The sequence below is a fragment of the Astyanax mexicanus genome, chromosome 13 (assembly GCF_023375975.1).
Source record: "Astyanax mexicanus isolate ESR-SI-001 chromosome 13, AstMex3_surface, whole genome shotgun sequence".
In the NCBI taxonomy this organism is placed as follows: domain Eukaryota; kingdom Metazoa; phylum Chordata; class Actinopteri; order Characiformes; family Acestrorhamphidae; genus Astyanax; species Astyanax mexicanus.
In genome coordinates this window covers 11,300,853-11,319,915 of record NC_064420.1, presented here as the reverse complement: position 1 = coordinate 11,319,915, position 19,063 = coordinate 11,300,853, and the positions used below count along the sequence as shown (strand labels likewise).

Genomic DNA, 19,063 nt, shown 5'->3' with positions numbered 1-19,063 from the left:
GTGCCGAATATCCGGAGCTCAAAAAAGGCTAGTTTTTTAGTTTTAGTTCAGACTGAGGGTTGTAGCACCTCTTAGACCTGATATTCTAGGTCAAATTAAGTTGAAATTCCAGAAGTCCCAGACCAAACAAGGTAGGTGTAAAAAAGGTGAATTAACTCAAAAAGTGCCCTGTATTCAGTTGCTTAATTTTTGCTATTTTAAATTGGCCTGAATTTGCCACTTTGCATTTGCATCTGTTTATTACCTATACATTAAGGTTTTTTGCACCAAATGTACTAAGACAAAATCCTGCTACCTCATTTTTCACATTCCTGATCATTACTAGTGTGCACTGCAGGTCTGTTTTATTGTTCTTTGTCTTTCTCACCTGAACATAATCCATCTTACTGTATCCCATCGTCTCTCTGATGTGAACTTGGCACAGCAATGCTGGATGCCTCTGTTGTAGGTCATCCATTAATCTTTGCATTTACAATTATCTCTCTGCCACAACGCATCCCCCCGAAGAGAGCTGACGAGCTCTGCTCAATGCTACACCACTCAATTAGCCCTGGCAGGTAGAGTAAGACAAGAGCCGGAGTGCTTTCGGTGACTCAGTGCTGCTTTTTTAATGCTCAGGCAGGAGGCAGGGGGCGGGAGGAAAAGGGGGCTACAGAGAGAGAGAGAGAAACAGAAATTTTCGGTTTCATATACAGTAAGCAAACACTTACACTGTACACAGAGGTTAGAATGTTTCTGATTAGGCCTTTTATTTACATTTTATGCCACTTTTAATTGATAACTGTGCGGAAGACTCGTAATTCATAGGCAAATTGTAACACCTGTCACATGCAGCAACTACTGTTTTTTAAGGAGGTGAACAATTACTCAAGTAATTCTAGTTCCTCGATAAGTCATTTCTGTGCCTCAAGGAATTGTTTATTTAATTTAATCTCAGAGCACTGAATTTCGCGCTGACTACTTTTAATGTGGCACAACCCGCTTAGCATTACGTGGTGCAAAGTGGTCCTTCCTACCACAACAGCACATTTTAATGCTGCACCATCACAGCCCAAGACCCCCATAATGGTGCGGCAAAGCCAAAACCAGGGAAATTTAACTTATAATAAATCAATGAGTTTAACATTAATGTACCTTAATAACATAACAACAGCGCTGTGGAGTGCTGATACTGTCAAATGTGTGGTTAGTTTATTACAAAAAAGACAAGTTCTCAAATGAATACAGGCTTTATGTAATCAGTAAACACAGCGCCGTGGAGTTCAGAATATAAATAAAAAATACATGTTAAAGTTAGTTGACACAATGTGTTTGGTAGAACAGGGAAGTGTGTGTCTCTTGGTTGATGGATTAAATATCAATTACTACTATCTTAGGGTTCATAAATGCAAGTCCATGAAGTTACTAGTCTTAGTGATGTCAGTTAATTAGACTGGAGTAGTGCAAAACGTAAATAAACAAAAAGCTAAATGTTTAATACTTTTTGTCACAATTATTCTACAGGTCCTGATGTATTTTGGAGAACATCCCCTGAATAAGAATCTACTGACTTGGTGGGAAAAGAATGCAGCGCGTTTATCCAACACTGGCAAAACTGCTCAGCAGTCTCTGCTGCTCAAAAACTACGAAGCACAACATAAAGCCAATGTTTATGCCTTTTTATATTGATTAATGCCCTATAGTTTTAATACTTACAAGAAATCCTTGTTGAAAATAATTTAACTTAAATTATTAAAGCATTAAAATATTCAATTATTACTTGTGGTATTTATTTCTATTTTGTGTTTGGAATTTGGAAATGTATGTTGTGACTCTAAAAGTAAAAACAATTGGTCGTTCAGTATTAAGTGAAATGTCCTGTTTTTTTTGTGCATGTTTAATTGCTCTTTAAGCAAGCAAATATGATTTATTCAATAACTTGATTAATCGAATCGATTTATCAGAAGAGTACTCGAATACTAAAATAATAGATAGCTGCAGCCCTACTGTTTTTACCTCAAGTATCATTTTGTTAAATAAACAAACACGTAAGAAAACACAATGGGCAATATTGAGGTCAGCACAAATTATGTTAGTCTGTATGTCTGTATATTGTATGATGAGTGACAGGTCATTCAGGGTCTTCATGCTTAAGTGCAGAGCACGACAGTAGGCATGAAACCTGTGGATTTAAACAATCACATGGCCTAATTTTAAAAGTAAAAAGTCTAATGACCTATTGTGTGGCAGTAATCTAGAGCTTAAAAGACAGTCAGTGTCAGTTTTGTGGACAAATGCTTTGATAAAGATAGAACTTGATTTTACAACTAGGGCTGCAGCTATCGATTATTTTAGTAATCGCGTACTCTGCTGAAAAATCGATTCGATTAATCGAATAATCGGATAAAACATATTTGCTTGTCCAAAAAGCAAATAAAAATACACAAGAGAAAATAAGAAATTTCACTTAATAATGAATGACCAATTGGTATAATTTTTAAATTCACAACACTCATTTTCACATTGCAAACACAAACAGAAATAAATAACACACAAAATAGACATAAGTACGTAATAAGTAATCATTTAATAATTAATAATTTAATAAATTAAGTTACATTTTTTCAACTTAGGATTTCTTGTAAGTATTAAATATAAGTCTAGAAATTGTCTCCATTGTAATAAACTAACCACACACATTAGACAGTATTCCTAATCATCAGCACTCCACAGTGCTGTTATGTTGTTAAGGTTCATTGATGGTAATCTCATTGATTTATTAAATTAATTAAAAGTACCTGCCCTCTGCTCCACCACTCCAAAACCCTCCACCTCCTCCACCTGCTTCCTGTGTGTGGGTGACATAACGCAAAGCACTTTTTCACATTAAAAGTCTGCGCTAAATTCAAAAATTTGTTTAACCTTGAGGCAACTGGGATATAGCACTTCTCGATATTCTCAGCCAAGAACAGAAAGCTGAGGCTGCACGGGCCAACAGCATGAATACTGAAGCCAATTTAGGAAAAAAGCTGGGACAGCATTTACCACTTGATAACAATGCCATTCTTTCCACAATGTCTAATATGAATATCTAATGAATATCTAATTTCTAATGATATTTTAGCACTGAAGACATATGTTCCATTCTTCCAGCAAACACGTCCTGTTATAGTTTTGTCAGATTTTAATTTCAAAATTCATGGCTTGCGCACAATGAAATTCCTCTCAGTTTTAAAATGGTTTAATATTATGAAGTGTAGAGGGAGAAATATGCTCCATTCTCTCTTTCATTGAGTAACATTGTATTTAAATATTTCAATAATCTCCTCAATCATTTGTTACAAATTGCAGACCGTCTGCCCATTTTTGCTCCTCTAGATAAGGACTAGATATTGACAAACTACATGAACTTGACCATAAATATATGAATAATCTGTCTGCAATCAAATAAAAATAAAATAACAATAATACACAAACCAAACACATTTTTGTCATTACCTTTTCTTTATCTTTATCTGGTTTGGGATTGTATTAACCCGTGTTCATATTTTTGTTACTCGTTTACTTTGTTTACTTTATTTAATTCAGCAAAATTAAGCAATTCTACATTAAAATGCTTTACACATGTTTGCTTTACCTAAATTGCAAGCAATATAAACAGCTTACATGGTTAATATTTGCCCTTTACCTTTCTTATGTTACATTTCTTTAAAAAAGTGCTACTCTTTTTTTTATTAGTTTTTTAATAAAATGTAAAAGAAAATGAATTAAACTCAAGATATGAGTAGAAAATTGTTTAGTTTCAAATTTACAAATGAAGCAATGTTTATTATCCCTTGGCCAAACATACTGTATGTAATATAAATGTGTAGGGGGGGGGGGGGGGGAGTGTACAGTGTGTGTTTATCGAAAATGTGTTTTGATATATGTTTTTCACAATTTTTCCAGCCGGTTGGAAAAATTGAATGATGGAAAGTTGATCAGAGTGCCCTTAACAAGCCTACTCAGTCCGCTCAAGTATTCAGTCCTTACACTTGATGGAACTGAATTGGAATAAAGCCCCCCACCGGGCCATGTATATCAGCCTGCTCACCAGACTCTGAGTCATCCCCAAGCCCTCAGACTCCAACGCTAACAATAAGAAGTAAGAATATGCTTGGTCATCAATAAGAAGACCTAAAAAAAATGATGTGAGTCACACTTTGATTCCTCTTTTTTAAAGTGTCACGGATAACATGATAACACACACGAATAACCTGGAAACTTTAAATATTTCATATTTTATAACGCAAAGCTATCATATTAACAAGTTTGCAGAGCCTGGTTATTAATTATTATACAGTATTTTAATAATTCTTTTTATTCCCAACTACCCCATGCACTCATTAGGTGAATACCTTCTCTGATGCTTTAATACATGTGAAATCAGACTTTACCTCAACTGTCGCTGATGCAGCACCACTGGTGAGCCAACGTGCTTGATGAAAAGCGCTGATTCCCCAGTTTTGATACATTAACTTAGAGAAAGCTGTCCTAAACAGAACTGGACTAGGAGTGATGAGGGAAAAAGAGCGCCAACAACCCTACCCAGGGTGAGCAAAGCCAATTGGGCTCTCTCGGACTCCGGCTGCTGATGGCAAGCAGCATAATCCAGGATTTAATCCAGTCACCCTTAGATCATAGTGACAATATCTTAATATGCTGGAAGACTCAGAGCCCAAAGTATTTTATTATAATAATAAATATAGTTATTCTAATATATTCCAATAAAAAAAAACATCAAACTTTGAGGATCTAAAGGGCTTTCACATCCATGAGGCATCTGGGTGCGACTTACTGGAGGAAAGTAAGCAGGGAAGGCAGAGGGGCTTATTTTGTTCCTCCACTCTCACTCAAATTGCTGGGCGTTTTATAAGCAAACTAAAAATAGTCCGTTAATGGGCAAACATCCAACTAGTTACTATGCAGCTTCAGCCCTTACTAAAGAGCCATTATTAGTGTTGTTGTTTGTGTTGTGGTTTACAGGCTTTCTAAAATGAGTCATTTTTTTTATTCATGCTGCACTTCTAAAAGAATTGATCAACCAAATCAGGAGAACTTTTCATGCTGCTGATGTTCAGCACTCTACTCATTCAGCAGAAGTAAAGAAAGCCGAGTGGAAGCTCAGTGGTGTCTCGAGACAGCAGCACGTTCAATGTTTGCTGATGATTTCTGTAGCTAAAAAAGGCTGCTCCATTCACAGCAATGTCACTCAGACATGAATACAGATGTAGCAATAGGTGTTTTGCTGTGATTTGGGCGGGTGAATAAGGCCTCCGGTGGTGTTGGTTGGAAATGGAAAGCCCTGTTGTGCGCAGCTGTTTGCGCTGTTGGCTGTGGATCAGTCAGTGTGAGAATTATAAAGCTCAGTAATTACAGGCTCCGATGCACCCAGGCTCTTTCTCTTCCCAGACACTCTGCAGCCTCTTTCAGTTAGGTTCATGTATGCAGTGCACGCACACAAACATACTCACGCAGATACAATCATTCTGTTACGACTTACAACAATCACTCATAACATTAGGGCTGGATATCAACACTGATTCCAATTCACTGGTACCCTATTGGGTTCTATTTACAATTTGATTTATTTAGGGGTATTTTAGTTACAATTACAGGTTCAGTTTGAATAAGTAAAGAGATTTTCTTGTTATTCATGTACAAGCAACACTAAACCCACAAAATTATTACAAATATTAGCTAGTACTGAGCTCCAGCCATATGTATATCATTTATCAATATCATTTCTTTTACTTTAATCCTAGATATATGGTGATATTTTAGGTGCATTATTAGTATCATGACATTCTGGATTATTGACTTCTGTCACAATCTGAGCAAAAGTCTTGTATTTGTAATATCCCAATTAGTGTGCCATTTATGTTTCATATTATATCTTATACAATAATAAAATTGAAATTTCATTTTGTTGCAGTAGTGAAAAAAAGTTTCTTGAAAAAAAGTGTTTTGGCAAAGTGAAAAAGTTTTACACGGATCACATCATGTACAATTCTTTCTTTTTTTTTTTATTTTGAAAATTTTTGAAAAAACAAATTGCCAGACGTTTGGATGAAAACCTGGCTGATGGCTCATTAATGCTCCAGGAGGGTAAACCTCACAACATATTATAAATGAATGCTTGAAGGTGACTTGTGGACTCCAGGCCCTATAATAGGTCTTAGCTGTTCTGGTGGCCCAGGGAGGAGCATGAGACTTTCTGGAAGCTTTCTTATGAATCACTGCTTCAAGAAAAAGGAGAGGTGAGATCAGTGACTCATGACCATGATCAACAGAAGAATTTACAACCTGAGTTTGTAAACATTTAATGTTTTTCTGGCAGAGGATGTACAGTAGATATGATATAGGTGAGGATGAGTCCATGACAAGTTTTGCTTAGTGCTCTGAGAGTGTAAGGTGGTTAACCATTCACTGGCTTTACTGAGGTCTTTTTGCTGCAGAAGACCTTAAGCAAACACAAAAGCCTCAACCCTAAAATCTTATGATTTGGCAACATACAACTTCATATTTACATCTTTATCTTTTAAAGGCTCCAAGGTCACCTTTAATTTAAGTTGTTTCAACATCAGCAAGCTAATCTCTCACACACAAAAAGAGACAGAGAGAGAGAGGGGCAGGCATGTGTCTTCATTTATTCTGAAGCGTTCTTCAAGGCAAAACGCAGTACATCACTTTAATGGACCAAAAAAGAGGACACCACTATTAAATTTAGACTGTACTTCTCGTAAGAGCATGTTCTGAGATGTCCACACCTTTATTAATTTAGTCTGCCTGCAAGTTTTCTGAGATCTAACGAGGCTTTTCCAGGGCAGCCATAACATCCAACACAGCCAACAAGCTCAGTTTGGCCCATCATACCAAGACCTACTTTGCATTTGACACTGCGATAGACATGCTGCTGAAATAAGGACACATCACTTGCAATAAAAGTTACAGTCAAATACACAAAGGTGTAAAAAAATGTAAACATTCAGAGGCCAATAACAATAACAATCACTGATCATCTTTTAGTACTACATATTCCAAACAGATATGTGTTTATTGTATTCCAGAAAAGGACCAATCCATGCCGGCTGCGCTACTAATTTTTATTAATTTTAGTAGCTCTATTGTTTTATTTAACCTGTTTTTTAAAAAGAGGTTTTAAAGTTGTGATCAACGTAAGCACCAGTTATCTATACAAATGTGAAACCAAAAGATGTGAAACCCAAATTCTCAAGAAAAACCTTCATTTTATTGTTATGATACAGTTGGTTGAAAGCTAAAATGCAGGGCATATAACTGTAATATTTGTTTCTAAAGTTATATTGGGGTTTTTATTCTCTCTGTAACTTATGAATATGAATATCTGCATTAACAGGTATATACATGTGTATATACATTCAGTAATGTTATGTGTAGTCTCTCTGATGATTAGGGACTGCGCAAGGTGTGTCACAATGCTCAAGTCTTTTGTTCATGGCTTGCGACTGCATTGTTTAAATAGCAAGGGTGCTGGTGAATATATTTATGTCGATGGGCGTGGTGGTCTGGAAATGAGTTGTGTTCAGGTATATTTCTGGCTAGTTGCTATCTTAGCAAAAGAAACACAGGTTCACCACTGACTGAAAAAAAACTGTGCAAGTGCAAACAAGATGCCTGTTTTCGCCAATTTTAGCATGCAGAAATACAATTGTACAGGGTTCACACATGTTCTGCCAACAGTATCTGTGCCTTTACTACTTTTTGAAAAATAAATATATGAGCACACAGTAACTACTACACAAACTGAAATAACTAGAAATTCAAAATGTCTTTAATCAATCATCCAGCCATAACTGTAAACATGCATTTCTATGAATGGACTATAATAAGCACACCCACAATGAGTATAAACAGGAACAGTACAAGCAGGTGACATAATCAGATTTGTTGATGAAAACAGGACAGAAAAAAGAAGTGACCTGCTGATGCCCACAGTAAAAACGCAATGATCCGGCCAGATGGTCCAAATACAGTATATAGCCAACAGGTCCCTGCAGCATTGTGCTGAGGGCTGGGGTATGGTCCAATGTTAACAGAATGGAGTTGGAGCAGATTCCGCCAAGGCCATCTGCTCCACCCGGCAGCTAAGAGCCGTGGGGCGCTGGGACTGAGCGCACTGCCCGTGGCTGCACCACGGTTATTCATAGATTTACACGCCCTCTGTTACAATTCTAAGGGTACATGGAGCTGTTTGAGAGGGATCAGGAGTGTTTTTGAACCAATACTGAGCTATGTGTGCTATTTTCAGACGCGCTAAGAGCAGCCAAACATGTTCAGGGTCTGAAGAGTTAGAATCTGACAATCATTAAAGTACGACTTGAATCAAGTAAAACTCCAGATTTTATATCTTAAATTTGGACAAAGAAATCAGAATAACTTGACTGGTGACATTTGATGCTTATTTTGAGTTAAAATGATTATAATTAGGTCAAAAATCTAAATGAGAATGACTAAGGTCACTGTTCCTAAAACATGCAAAACAAACTTAAAAAAATAAAAGGATGGTAAATTCTAGTCACGTAAGAATTTGTTTTATTCTGCTTAAACTCACTTTTTGTGCGCTTTTGTATTACAATTTGGTTCTCGACCTCCATTATAATAAGTCCAAAAATGAAAAATATCCAGCCATTCATTTTCTGTGAATAACCTATTTTCCATAACCCATATTCATCCATGAGCCGTTTGGATAACTCCCATATTGTTATGTCAGAAAAACGTGCTTAGAACCACCATGGCACCACCCCTTTACCTGTCATCCCCACCGGAACCCCACCCACTACTTTAGTCGAAGATCTGCCACTTTGGTCATATTTCTGTTTTTACTGTTATCACAAAGAGCCCCAGCGTAACATATAAGAACCTACACTGCTGCCCCAAGATGGGCTAAAAGCCTTCTGGCAAAATGTTGATATGAACAGATGAAACCAAAATAGCAGTTTTCACTTTCACTGTTTAGAACAATTATAAAAGGATACTGTAAGAAATGAAAAGTGAAAGGTTTGGTGAAAAAAACTCAAACATACCGGATTCAAACATAAGAACCTCGTCCCAGTTGTCAAGCATGGGGGTGGACGTTTCAAAATGGCTTGCAATTACTAAAGACTGCTTTATGGAATATTATGGATATTGTTAAAACTTATAGAACACAGATGCTTTATTACAAAAACAGCAAAAAATTATATGGTGCATTAAAAATGGATACAGTAAAACATTTTATTGCAGCGTATTGATAGTTTCTTATACCGCAAGCTTATACTAGCCAATTTTATGGTCAACCCATATACTGCTAGTATAGGATTTATAAACTTTCTAAGAATCTAAGCTGCTTTGGAACTTTCCATATATCTTCCCAATCCGTTTCTAGTCTCTCAGACTTGAGACTAAACCATAACAGATGTATAGAAGGTCATTTTGACATTTTGAGAACACAGACGGTGCAGAGCAGAGACCAACAGGCTCAGACCCTAAATAAAGCCATCTAGAAATAATACAGCATCCTGTTTTCTGGCATTCTGCCATTAGTTCCCATGTCAACATGGACCTATGTGGGGGGGTAAAGCAATGTCACGTTTTATCTCAAAAGAGATGCTCAACAACCATCTGCACATGAACCTTTATGTGACCATAGACCAGGAACTTTCTCTAGTTACCATTAGGGTTGAAGCTTTTTTAGAGGGTGGGTTAACCTCATAATTAACCATATGGGCAGTGATGGTATATAGTTACTGTCCGATTACCTGATTTTAAAAGTAACTAAGTTACTTTACAAGTTACTTTATTAGTTACTTTTAGCAGCTGCAGACACCACCTCACGCCGCCTTAACATAAACATTATAACCAGTTTTACCAATACTCCCTTTATTGGAAAATGCATTTTTAATAGCAACAATGTATCTCTTGATATTTAAAGTTGAACTATTTCCTGAATGAATTTGAATGAAGTTAAATGAATTTAACATAAATAATTGTTTTTATAAAAAATAAAATATGGTCTTTCTTGATTTCACTTAACATAAATACCTGTTTTTATAGAAAATATAAAATAAAGAAAGTCTTTCTTGGCCTGATATATTTAAACACTTTAAATATGAACATTGAACCTGTTGTTCTCAGCAGGGCAGCAAGGAGTGGTTTTACAAAACAAAACCGTGTATATGGTCTAGGCTGACATTATGTGTACTTTTGTTACTTTGGCCGAGTTTTATTTTGTTATCACATGTTAAGAGTGAAACAGTGGAGTGGGGTGAGTAAACCAGTGGTTGTACCTCATTAACAGAAGCTTCTCAATCCTCTTGTCAGAAAGTCTATTTCTTCTAGGCACTTTGTTGTCAGCACAGAGTGTACAGCGAACCCTGATATTGGAATTTTACCTGATACTAACTCAAAATAGTGGCCGTATTTCCAGCTACAAAACGTGCTTCTCTCGCCTGCCTCCATGGATTTGTTTGTGTGGCTGCGTGTCTGAAAATTACTGTTTAAATGGGAGAATCTTCAAGATAATATTCCAAAACACACTTTCATCATGGCAAAGGCTGTCCAAGCATGAATTTCACTTCACTTGAAGGGAACAACTCCCTAAACCAAACACCAACTAAAACAAGCAGCATAAAAGGCAAGAAAAGCCCTGGATACCAATAGAAGACACATCATTTATTCATGCATTTTTTACTGTTTAGTTCCTGGTTCTCAATCTGCAGGTCTTACTTTTTGTGTCTGAAAACTTTACTGAAACTTTTCTCAATTCCACCTGAGCCTCCCCTGAATCTAGCAGATCAGGTACAGTCTAGGAAAGAATGCTTCAGTACACAGTTTTCAGACAGTCAGTGGATTCTTCTAGAATCCTGACCAGAATATTGCATCACTGTTTTTACAACAAAAACATATTGCTATACAATCTGAGCCCTGTAATGTTTTTAAATTATATATTTATTTACATACTTTCATTACTGAAATACACACTTTTTACAGCACGCATATGAACATGTATCTTTGATCGATGCATTAAAATATATAATCACTTAAACCTACATCACTATGGACCTCTACTTCACTCTACATCACACTACCTCCCTCTACCTCTGTCTGCCTCATTCTACCCCACACTACTTTACTCAACCTCACACCTAACGCTGCCTCACTCTACTTCACTCTACTCTGCTCTACTGTTCCAGTCTACTGCACTCTGTCTCAGTCTACCTCACTCTACTTCACTCTACTCTGCTCTACCTCTCTCTGTTCCAGTCTACTGCACTCTGTCTCAGTCTACCTCACTCTACTTCGCTCTGTCTCAGTCCACCTCACTTTACCTCACTCTGCATCAGTCTACCTAACACTACCTCTCTCTACTTTGCTCTGTCTCAGTCCACCTCACTTTACCTCACTCTGCATCAGTCTACCTAACACTACCTCTCTCTACTTCGCTCTGTCTCAGTCTACCTCACTCTGCCTCAGTCTACCTCACTCTACCTCTCTCTGTCTCAGTCTACCTCACTCTGCCTCAGTCTAGCTTCCTCTACCTCACTTTACTTCGCTCTACCTCTCTCTGTTGCTGTACTTCGCTCTTCCACACTCTACTTCACTCTACTTCACTCTGTCTCAGTCTACCTCACTCTACCTCTCTCTGTCTCAGTCTACCTCACTCTGCCTCAGTCTAGCTTCCTCTACCTCACTTTACTTCGCTCTACCTCTCTCTGTTGCTGTACTTCGCTCTTCCACACTCTACTTCACTCTACTTCACTCTGCCTCAGTCTACCTCACTCTACTTTTCTCTGTCTCACTCTATCACTACACCTCCCTGTCTCAGTCTACCTCACTCTAGTTTGCTCTACATCTCTCTGCCTGGCTCCACCTCACTCTACTTCACTCTACCTCTCTCTGCCTCAGTCTACCTCACTCTCTCACTATACCTCCCTGTATAAGATCAGTGTAAAAGAAAATGTTTTTTAATGCAATCAGAACAGTAGTATCTGAACGCAGAGTACAATACTGTAATCTTGTCGCCAAAGTTTAAGCACAACACTAAATAAACCATTTTTAGACACCAAACACCTCTCTTTAAAAAAATACACAGTATTGTAAAACAAACAAATATTTATGATAATTTGATACATACAATATTTTATCAACCTCCCTATTAACCATCACAATGAAATGCTGTTTAACGGATCTGTTTACTGTTAAGCCTGTCAAAAATAAATTATTCAGGTGTGCATCCATTCTTTCCTACTTACCAATAAGCAACAGATATAGGTCAATTCATCAGTCGCTGCTGTCCATCAAGGCTTAAACCTGGTTAAATCAAGCATGTTATCCCTAAATGACCCAAATTCACAGCTGAATGAATGTAGGCCATCAATTTTATCAGTACACACTGGCAGTGCTAAACTGACACATTCAATGCATTCCTTCAAAGACCGCTAAGCTGTGCTTAAAGCTGTATTTACACAAGAAAATTGCAGATTGCTTTGTCTTACAAAAAAGGTATTACCAAGCGAGAGCAGGAGATGAGAGACTTAGACAGAGAGAGGTAAAGGGGGGTAGTGTGATCTAGAGTGAGGCAGAGTGAGAATGAGCTAAGTAGTGTGAGGTAGACTGAGGCAGACCCTGTGCAAGGCACGATGTTGTGCTCACTGCTATCTAATACTCAGTCAACAGTGTATCATTTAAATAGCATCTTTGTTTCAAATCATTAAGCAAGTAATATTTTTCTTAGATTTTCCTAAATGGTCAATGCAAATTACAATCAGTATAATTTTTTATAAAGCCATGCCCTGTTAAGTTTTATTGTATAAACCTCCCAATAATGACAGTCATTTAAAAAAAAAACGTTCCACATTATTTGGCAGGCCACAGGTTTCAAGCAATATAGGAAAAGCGTGAAATAGTGCAGAACCATGCCTTCCGCTGCAAAATCATCTTCATGCTTGACAATTCACAGTGATATCAAAGAAAGGGTCCTATGCTAACATGTAAAATGGCCTGTTAAGATGTTTTTGATTGAAATAGCTTTTGATTTTGGTAAATGTGACCACTTAATGCTTTTTGCAATGCAATTTAAAAACATTACCATATGCAGTTCTTTTCAACCTATAAAATGTTTTTAAACAAAACAATAATGTGAAACATTTTTTGAGATTTTTTATTGAGTTATCATTGAGAGGTTTGTTTAATAAAATTGGATTTATTCTTAACGGGTCATTATTTGGAAATTAAACTGACTGTCATTTGCATTCACCATTTAGGAAAATCTGAGAAAAATATCACTTGCATAATATTTTGGTACACGGTGTATATGCGCTGCTGGGCGTGGTGGTCTGGAAGTAAGGAAGAAGATTTTCTGGTGTGTTGCTACCACTGCTCTGTGGGCATACACCCCCGCTCATCACACACACACACACACACACACACACACACACACAACACAAAACACAAAATGATATAACAAAGTTAAAGATTTGCTGGTCGTACACCAACAGAAATGCTCAAAAATGACTTGGAATAAAAGCTTTTTACACTGACCTCTATTGAATGTTAAAAATGTTTATTTGTTTTCCTGTAAAGTTGCTATTTTGTTTGACAGTGATGATAAAAGTCTGTGACATTCCCAGAAGTCACAGAAAAAAGGAATTGCCTTTAAGATGGCCTCCTCGTATTGTCAGTATGCATGCAACACTGAGGATCGCCGAACGTTAAATGGTAGCACAACTTTAGAAATGGAATATCCATTTGGTGGTCTGTTTCCAACATATGACTCTAGGTTTAAAACAATGCAGTCAGTGCTGAGGCAACAGCTGAAAAATTTTCTTACCTTGTGTCTACACTTGAGCACGACCCCATATGCTCCTGCAGGAGAGAGAAAGAGAGGGAGAGAGAGAAAGAGAGGGAGAGAGAGAAAGAGAGGGAGAGAGAGAGAGAAATAAAAAAAAACAGATAAGTAAAATAGAAACCAGTTTTTCCACTTAATGTGTCCATGACAATATCTTGTTATGATCTGCAGCTCATTAAATCACCCGTAAAACCACCATCATCATTATGAGATGAGAGGCCTTTCAAATACATGCCTGCATACACAAGTTCATGCACTGTATTTGTGTCCTCTTTACATGTCTTTATGATGTAGCTACATGTTATATCTAACCCCATCCTAACCCTAACATCAGCAAACATAATCAGAATTTCTGTCATTCTGGGGCATTTCTTAAATTATTTATCAATACCAATTTAGAAACAGAATATTTCTACTTCTTGGAGCACATAGCACAACTCCAAGTAAGGACTTTGAGAAGGCTATTCCAAAAGCTTCATATAAGCTTGTTTTATTTATTTCACAAACTACCTCTGGTGTGTGTTTTAGGGGTCACATGGGGAAAACTCATACAGTCACTGTGTTTAATGTGCATCCAAATATCTAGCTGATGGTTTATTGTTACACTGAAGAATTCTGAGGTTGCACTCCTTCTTCATTATTCCAGCCACTTTATGCAATCGAGAAGTGCTAAAGATGATGCTACCAAAACCATGATCAGTCAGTACTGTCTTCTTGGTGGTTTATTGACCCATATTTACTTATCTTCCGAACATCTTTAACCACATCATAATTTGATCACAAACTTTCCTCCAGGCAGACTTTTCTGTGTTCATGTGGTCAGTTGCAAACTTCAATATTCAAGGTGACTTTTTTTGGGAGCAGAAGCTTCTTTTTGGACAGCAGGATCTCGGGCCCCTATTTTAGTGATCTATAGCACACTGGTGAATTGTGCTTTGCGTCGCTGGATTTAGGGGCGTGTTCTGTGTCTTCAGTATCGTGAGGGCGAAAAAAATATACCTTGCGCAGCTTCAAAGACGCAAAAGGCATGTACTAATTCTCTTAATTATTCATTGGTATGTTTTGGGCATTACGTAAAAATTAACCAATCAGTGTGCCAGTAATCATTCCCTTTAAGAAGCAGGTGCGTGCTGACTTCTGTTCATTGGAATCTTAAGAGCACTGAGTTTTGTGTTTCTCAGCAGAGGATACGGACCTGTGCGTTCAGACTGAAGATACACCAGCAGCTCATTTAAGATAAGAGAATTGTTATTTTACTCTTTATTCTGTTTATGTAAAAGTTGGGTTTGCAACACTGAATATTAATCAATCAATCAATCTTTATTTACACTCAGGAATACATTGAGGGTGACTGTCATTTACAAGGCTGCTAAGCATTTACAGTTTAAAAGAAATTGAAAATATTTGATAAAATATGATAAATAATAAGGAACAAAATAAAATAAAAAATAAAAATACATTTTAAACTGACATTAAATTAATAATAATAAACTAAGAGCATGGGAATCAAAATTAAAAAAATAACATAAAAAACGAATTTGATAAATAAAAAAAAATAAAATAATAAAAACATTAAAATAATATAAAATATAAACTCATTTAAAACAATCCAGGCTTTCTTAGAATAATTGACATTAGTTTCAGTTTCAAATCGTAGCGAAAGCTCACCAAAACCTCAACCTATCCTTAACCCAAATTAATATGTTTAAAATTTTACTGAATGTGCACTGGTGATAAGAAACGAACACTTACATATAGCTTTATAGATCTGTGTATTTCACATGTTTTATACGTTTTATATAATTGACGGGAAGCACCAGACACCAGGGAGATAATGTGCTTTAAAAATGTTTAAAAAATTGTAAAAATTAAAGTATAATAATAGCAAAGTGAAATAAAGTTATGTTCAGTTGAAGTGCTTTTCTCTTTTCTCATTGTTTTTATTTAATTAAGAATAAGCATCTGCTGATTGCCTATATCTACTATATTAAGCTACAGTTATTAAGTCTGTGTACTGAACATACATATAAATAAATAAGAAACAAATATAACTTATCATAACTTATAGTGCAGATTGTTAAGTATATTTTATTTTATAGTTGATTGCTGAAGGCTCTGGGTGAGGTGTTTTTTTGCTGTGGTAAAGAAGTGATGGTATGGGGTATTTTGGAGCGCAGTGCTCGTGGTGATTCAGTTCTGGCTGTGTGGATGACTGTTGACTTTTGTCATGGTTTATCCCGATCAGTCGCGCAGCACTATTTTCCACTGTCAAGATAGAAATGCAGCATGAATTTACCTGAACACACCCCACTTCCAGACCACCACGCCCATCAGCGTTAATAAAATCCTAAAGTCCAATGCTATTTTAAGGACACATGCGCAAGGTGTGAAAATAGACTGTTGACTGATGGCAACTGATGGTATGATAGCAATGCGCATCACCACGCACCTTGCGCAGGGTGCGTGATTGGGCCCTCATAGTCCTGACACTGTTTAAAGACGTTTAAAGACTCCCATCAGTCTGAAGGAAAAGGTAATGACGTATATATTTTCGGCATATGTATTTTCTTTTGAGGTGTATTTCGTACTATGGATGTTTGTCCCTTCTTGTTTTTGAAGAACAATGACCTTTAGCCTAGATGGGTTCATGTGTCCAGGTGAACTATTCTGCGAAGTCCATGTTTATATATGATTGGAATGTCACATGAGGGGTCAATGCCACTTTTTAAAAAGGTCATGTCTCCATATATGGTGAAGATATACATGGGGTGGTTGGAACATAATGTGGTTTTGGTATGAGAGCTATAGGAGTGACTGTGGAAAGCTATATAAACTGTTTAGACCACGAGACTTAGGGAGAGAGCGGGGACATCAGAATCAGGAAACATCTCTCTCCAAGGCTGGCCTAGGAAGCCTTGAAGATATTGTCTTAGTCTTTGTAATAAATAATTGTATTACACTTAAGGCAATGTCTGCGGTGTCTTCTTCCTCATCTTCAAGCATCTTCACAGCAAAGAGACAGCGGTAAACGACAGTAACAGGTAGAGCTGCACGATATTGGAAATATTTGACATTTTATTTTTTTCCGACAATATATATATTGTGATATTAAACAAGGCAGGTCTTGTAATGTCACCAGCCCAGCCCCCACCCGCATGCAGTTTCGCTTCAAAGAACTGGACTTACCAAAAGCTAGGTCAGTGCTTAAGTGTCAGCCGATCACTCAAATATGTAGAAAACAGCAAAACAACAATTATCGACCCTTTAAACAGCCTTTTAAAAGTTAAATAAGAGCGTTATTCGAGGATTAAAAGCAGGATTTGTTAGTTGTAACTAGAAAATATTTGCGCAAAACTGTACCAAAAAAGCATATGCCCAGCCACGCGGAGGCCATGAGGTTACCTTGTGTTTACGCAGCTCCCCCTCCCCTTTGCACTTCTCAGGCAGCAGCAGCCTGTCACTCACACAGACACAGAGACAGCGCTGTTCACTCAGAATATCAGAACACTGTGTATCTACTCATTGTGTCAAGAATCAAAACACTACAACATGACGTGTTGCGCACATCATGATCACAACTATTTACATCCACCTGGTGCCTCTTTCACAATATAAAACCTCACAAATTGTACAGGTTTGTATGTTTCCAAGCTGCCCCACCAAGTAGCACTTCATGATTAATTTACGGCATACTGCTCTTCCATTACTTTTGCCAGGTCATTGAATGTAGGAAAGATAAAGAATGGGTTGTGAGAACACCTTGATGACAAGCTAGGAGCGTGTTTCAGGAGGAACAAATCGATTGATTGTTCACTGAGTGAGAATGCTGAGTTCTTTTGCTTGGTGTCACCTCCAGCAAGTGAATGTGCCATTCAGGTAAACAAAGTGAACGAGCTCTCTTAAGGACACTGACCCCACATTCATTACAGTACTGTGAGAAGCAAAACAAAAGGTATGTCAAACGAGTGGGTGCTGGTTCTAATTAGATTTTTTAAACATGGGTGTCAGAAACACTGTGCATATGGTTTTCATATACATACATATGTAATTGTGTGTGTGTGTGTGTGTGTAAGTGGGGCACAGTAGGCAATGGTGGGGTTTGGCAGGAGAGATGCTATTGGCGTTATCTATGGCACAAATCGAAACTCCCTGAGGAGGTGAGAGCGCTGAGAGCTCCTTAGGAACCTATCCAGTAAAGATCAGTGCTGGCATGCGCACACACACACACACACACACACAAGAGGCGAGAGATAACCTGCAAATTGAATTAATCAAAGGCAGGTCACACCCGACACAGAGGGTAAAACTGAGTCTAGCACCACCAGAATGAGCACAGAGCAACTAGGGCTGTAAGTAAATACAGATATACTGAAGTATCACAATCTTTTGTTTTGCAAAACTGTATAATGTAAATATTGGTGGCAGATTTCAGGTTCATTTAGTGTTATGTTTTGGCTGTGCCCACCTGCTCAATTATTGTTTCTTCTGAAATCAAGGGCCTTAAAAAGAGTTTTTCCTGCATTCGTTGAAGCAGCTAGTTTTACTATGCAGGACAGAGTTTCTACTAGATTTTCAAATACTGTTTTGATTATTTGTTTGTAGCATTAGTGCAGACAGAATGCTGGATGTTTGTGTGTGTGTGCATTTACACACCTGTGTCAGCAGTAGGTGCAGATGATGCGTTTAGAAGCAGTGTAAAGATTTAGAACTGTAGTGTGGACATACAGCAGATCCAAAACGTTGGTTTAGTGTCCATTCTTGACACTTTTGCATGATTTACACATTCTACAGCCTGATGAAACTCCCAATTTGTGTCCAACCATCTAGCAGATGATCTGAGGTTGTGCTGATGAATTCTGAGGTAGTCTTCCTTTCCTATTATTTCTTACACTTTGTGCAATGTGCAAAAGCCTGTTGCAACCACCACCATGCTTAACAGTTTGTTAGGTGTTCTTGGATCTTGGTTGAAGGCCTCACCTTTACTTTTCCAAACACCTAGTGAACTTTAGTCATGTTTGAAGGTGCAGCTTCTCAGTCTACCACAGTTTAAAACTTTCTTAACTGTAGACAGTGCTCTTCTGATTCATGGCAGGCCTGTGCTCTGGTGGGTACTAACCATCTGAATAAACATTTCTTTAAGCTGAAGTTTAAGGTGTTCTTCCAGACCTTCCAATTACT

At 37.4% G+C, this 19,063-nt stretch overlaps 1 protein-coding gene across 3 annotated transcripts in view; it reads right to left on the bottom strand.

Moving 5' to 3' along the window:
* LOC103029134 (cyclin-dependent kinase-like 5) overlaps positions 1-19,063 on the bottom strand; it is a 145,844-nt gene that overhangs the window by 84,062 nt on the left and 42,719 nt on the right. For all 3 annotated transcript variants that reach the window (XM_049486404.1, XM_049486406.1, XM_049486405.1), the window contains exon 3: positions 13,868-13,902. In XM_049486404.1, coding sequence (XP_049342361.1) covers positions 13,868-13,902 — 35 coding nt within the window. The remainder of the gene's footprint in view (positions 1-13,867; positions 13,903-19,063) is intronic.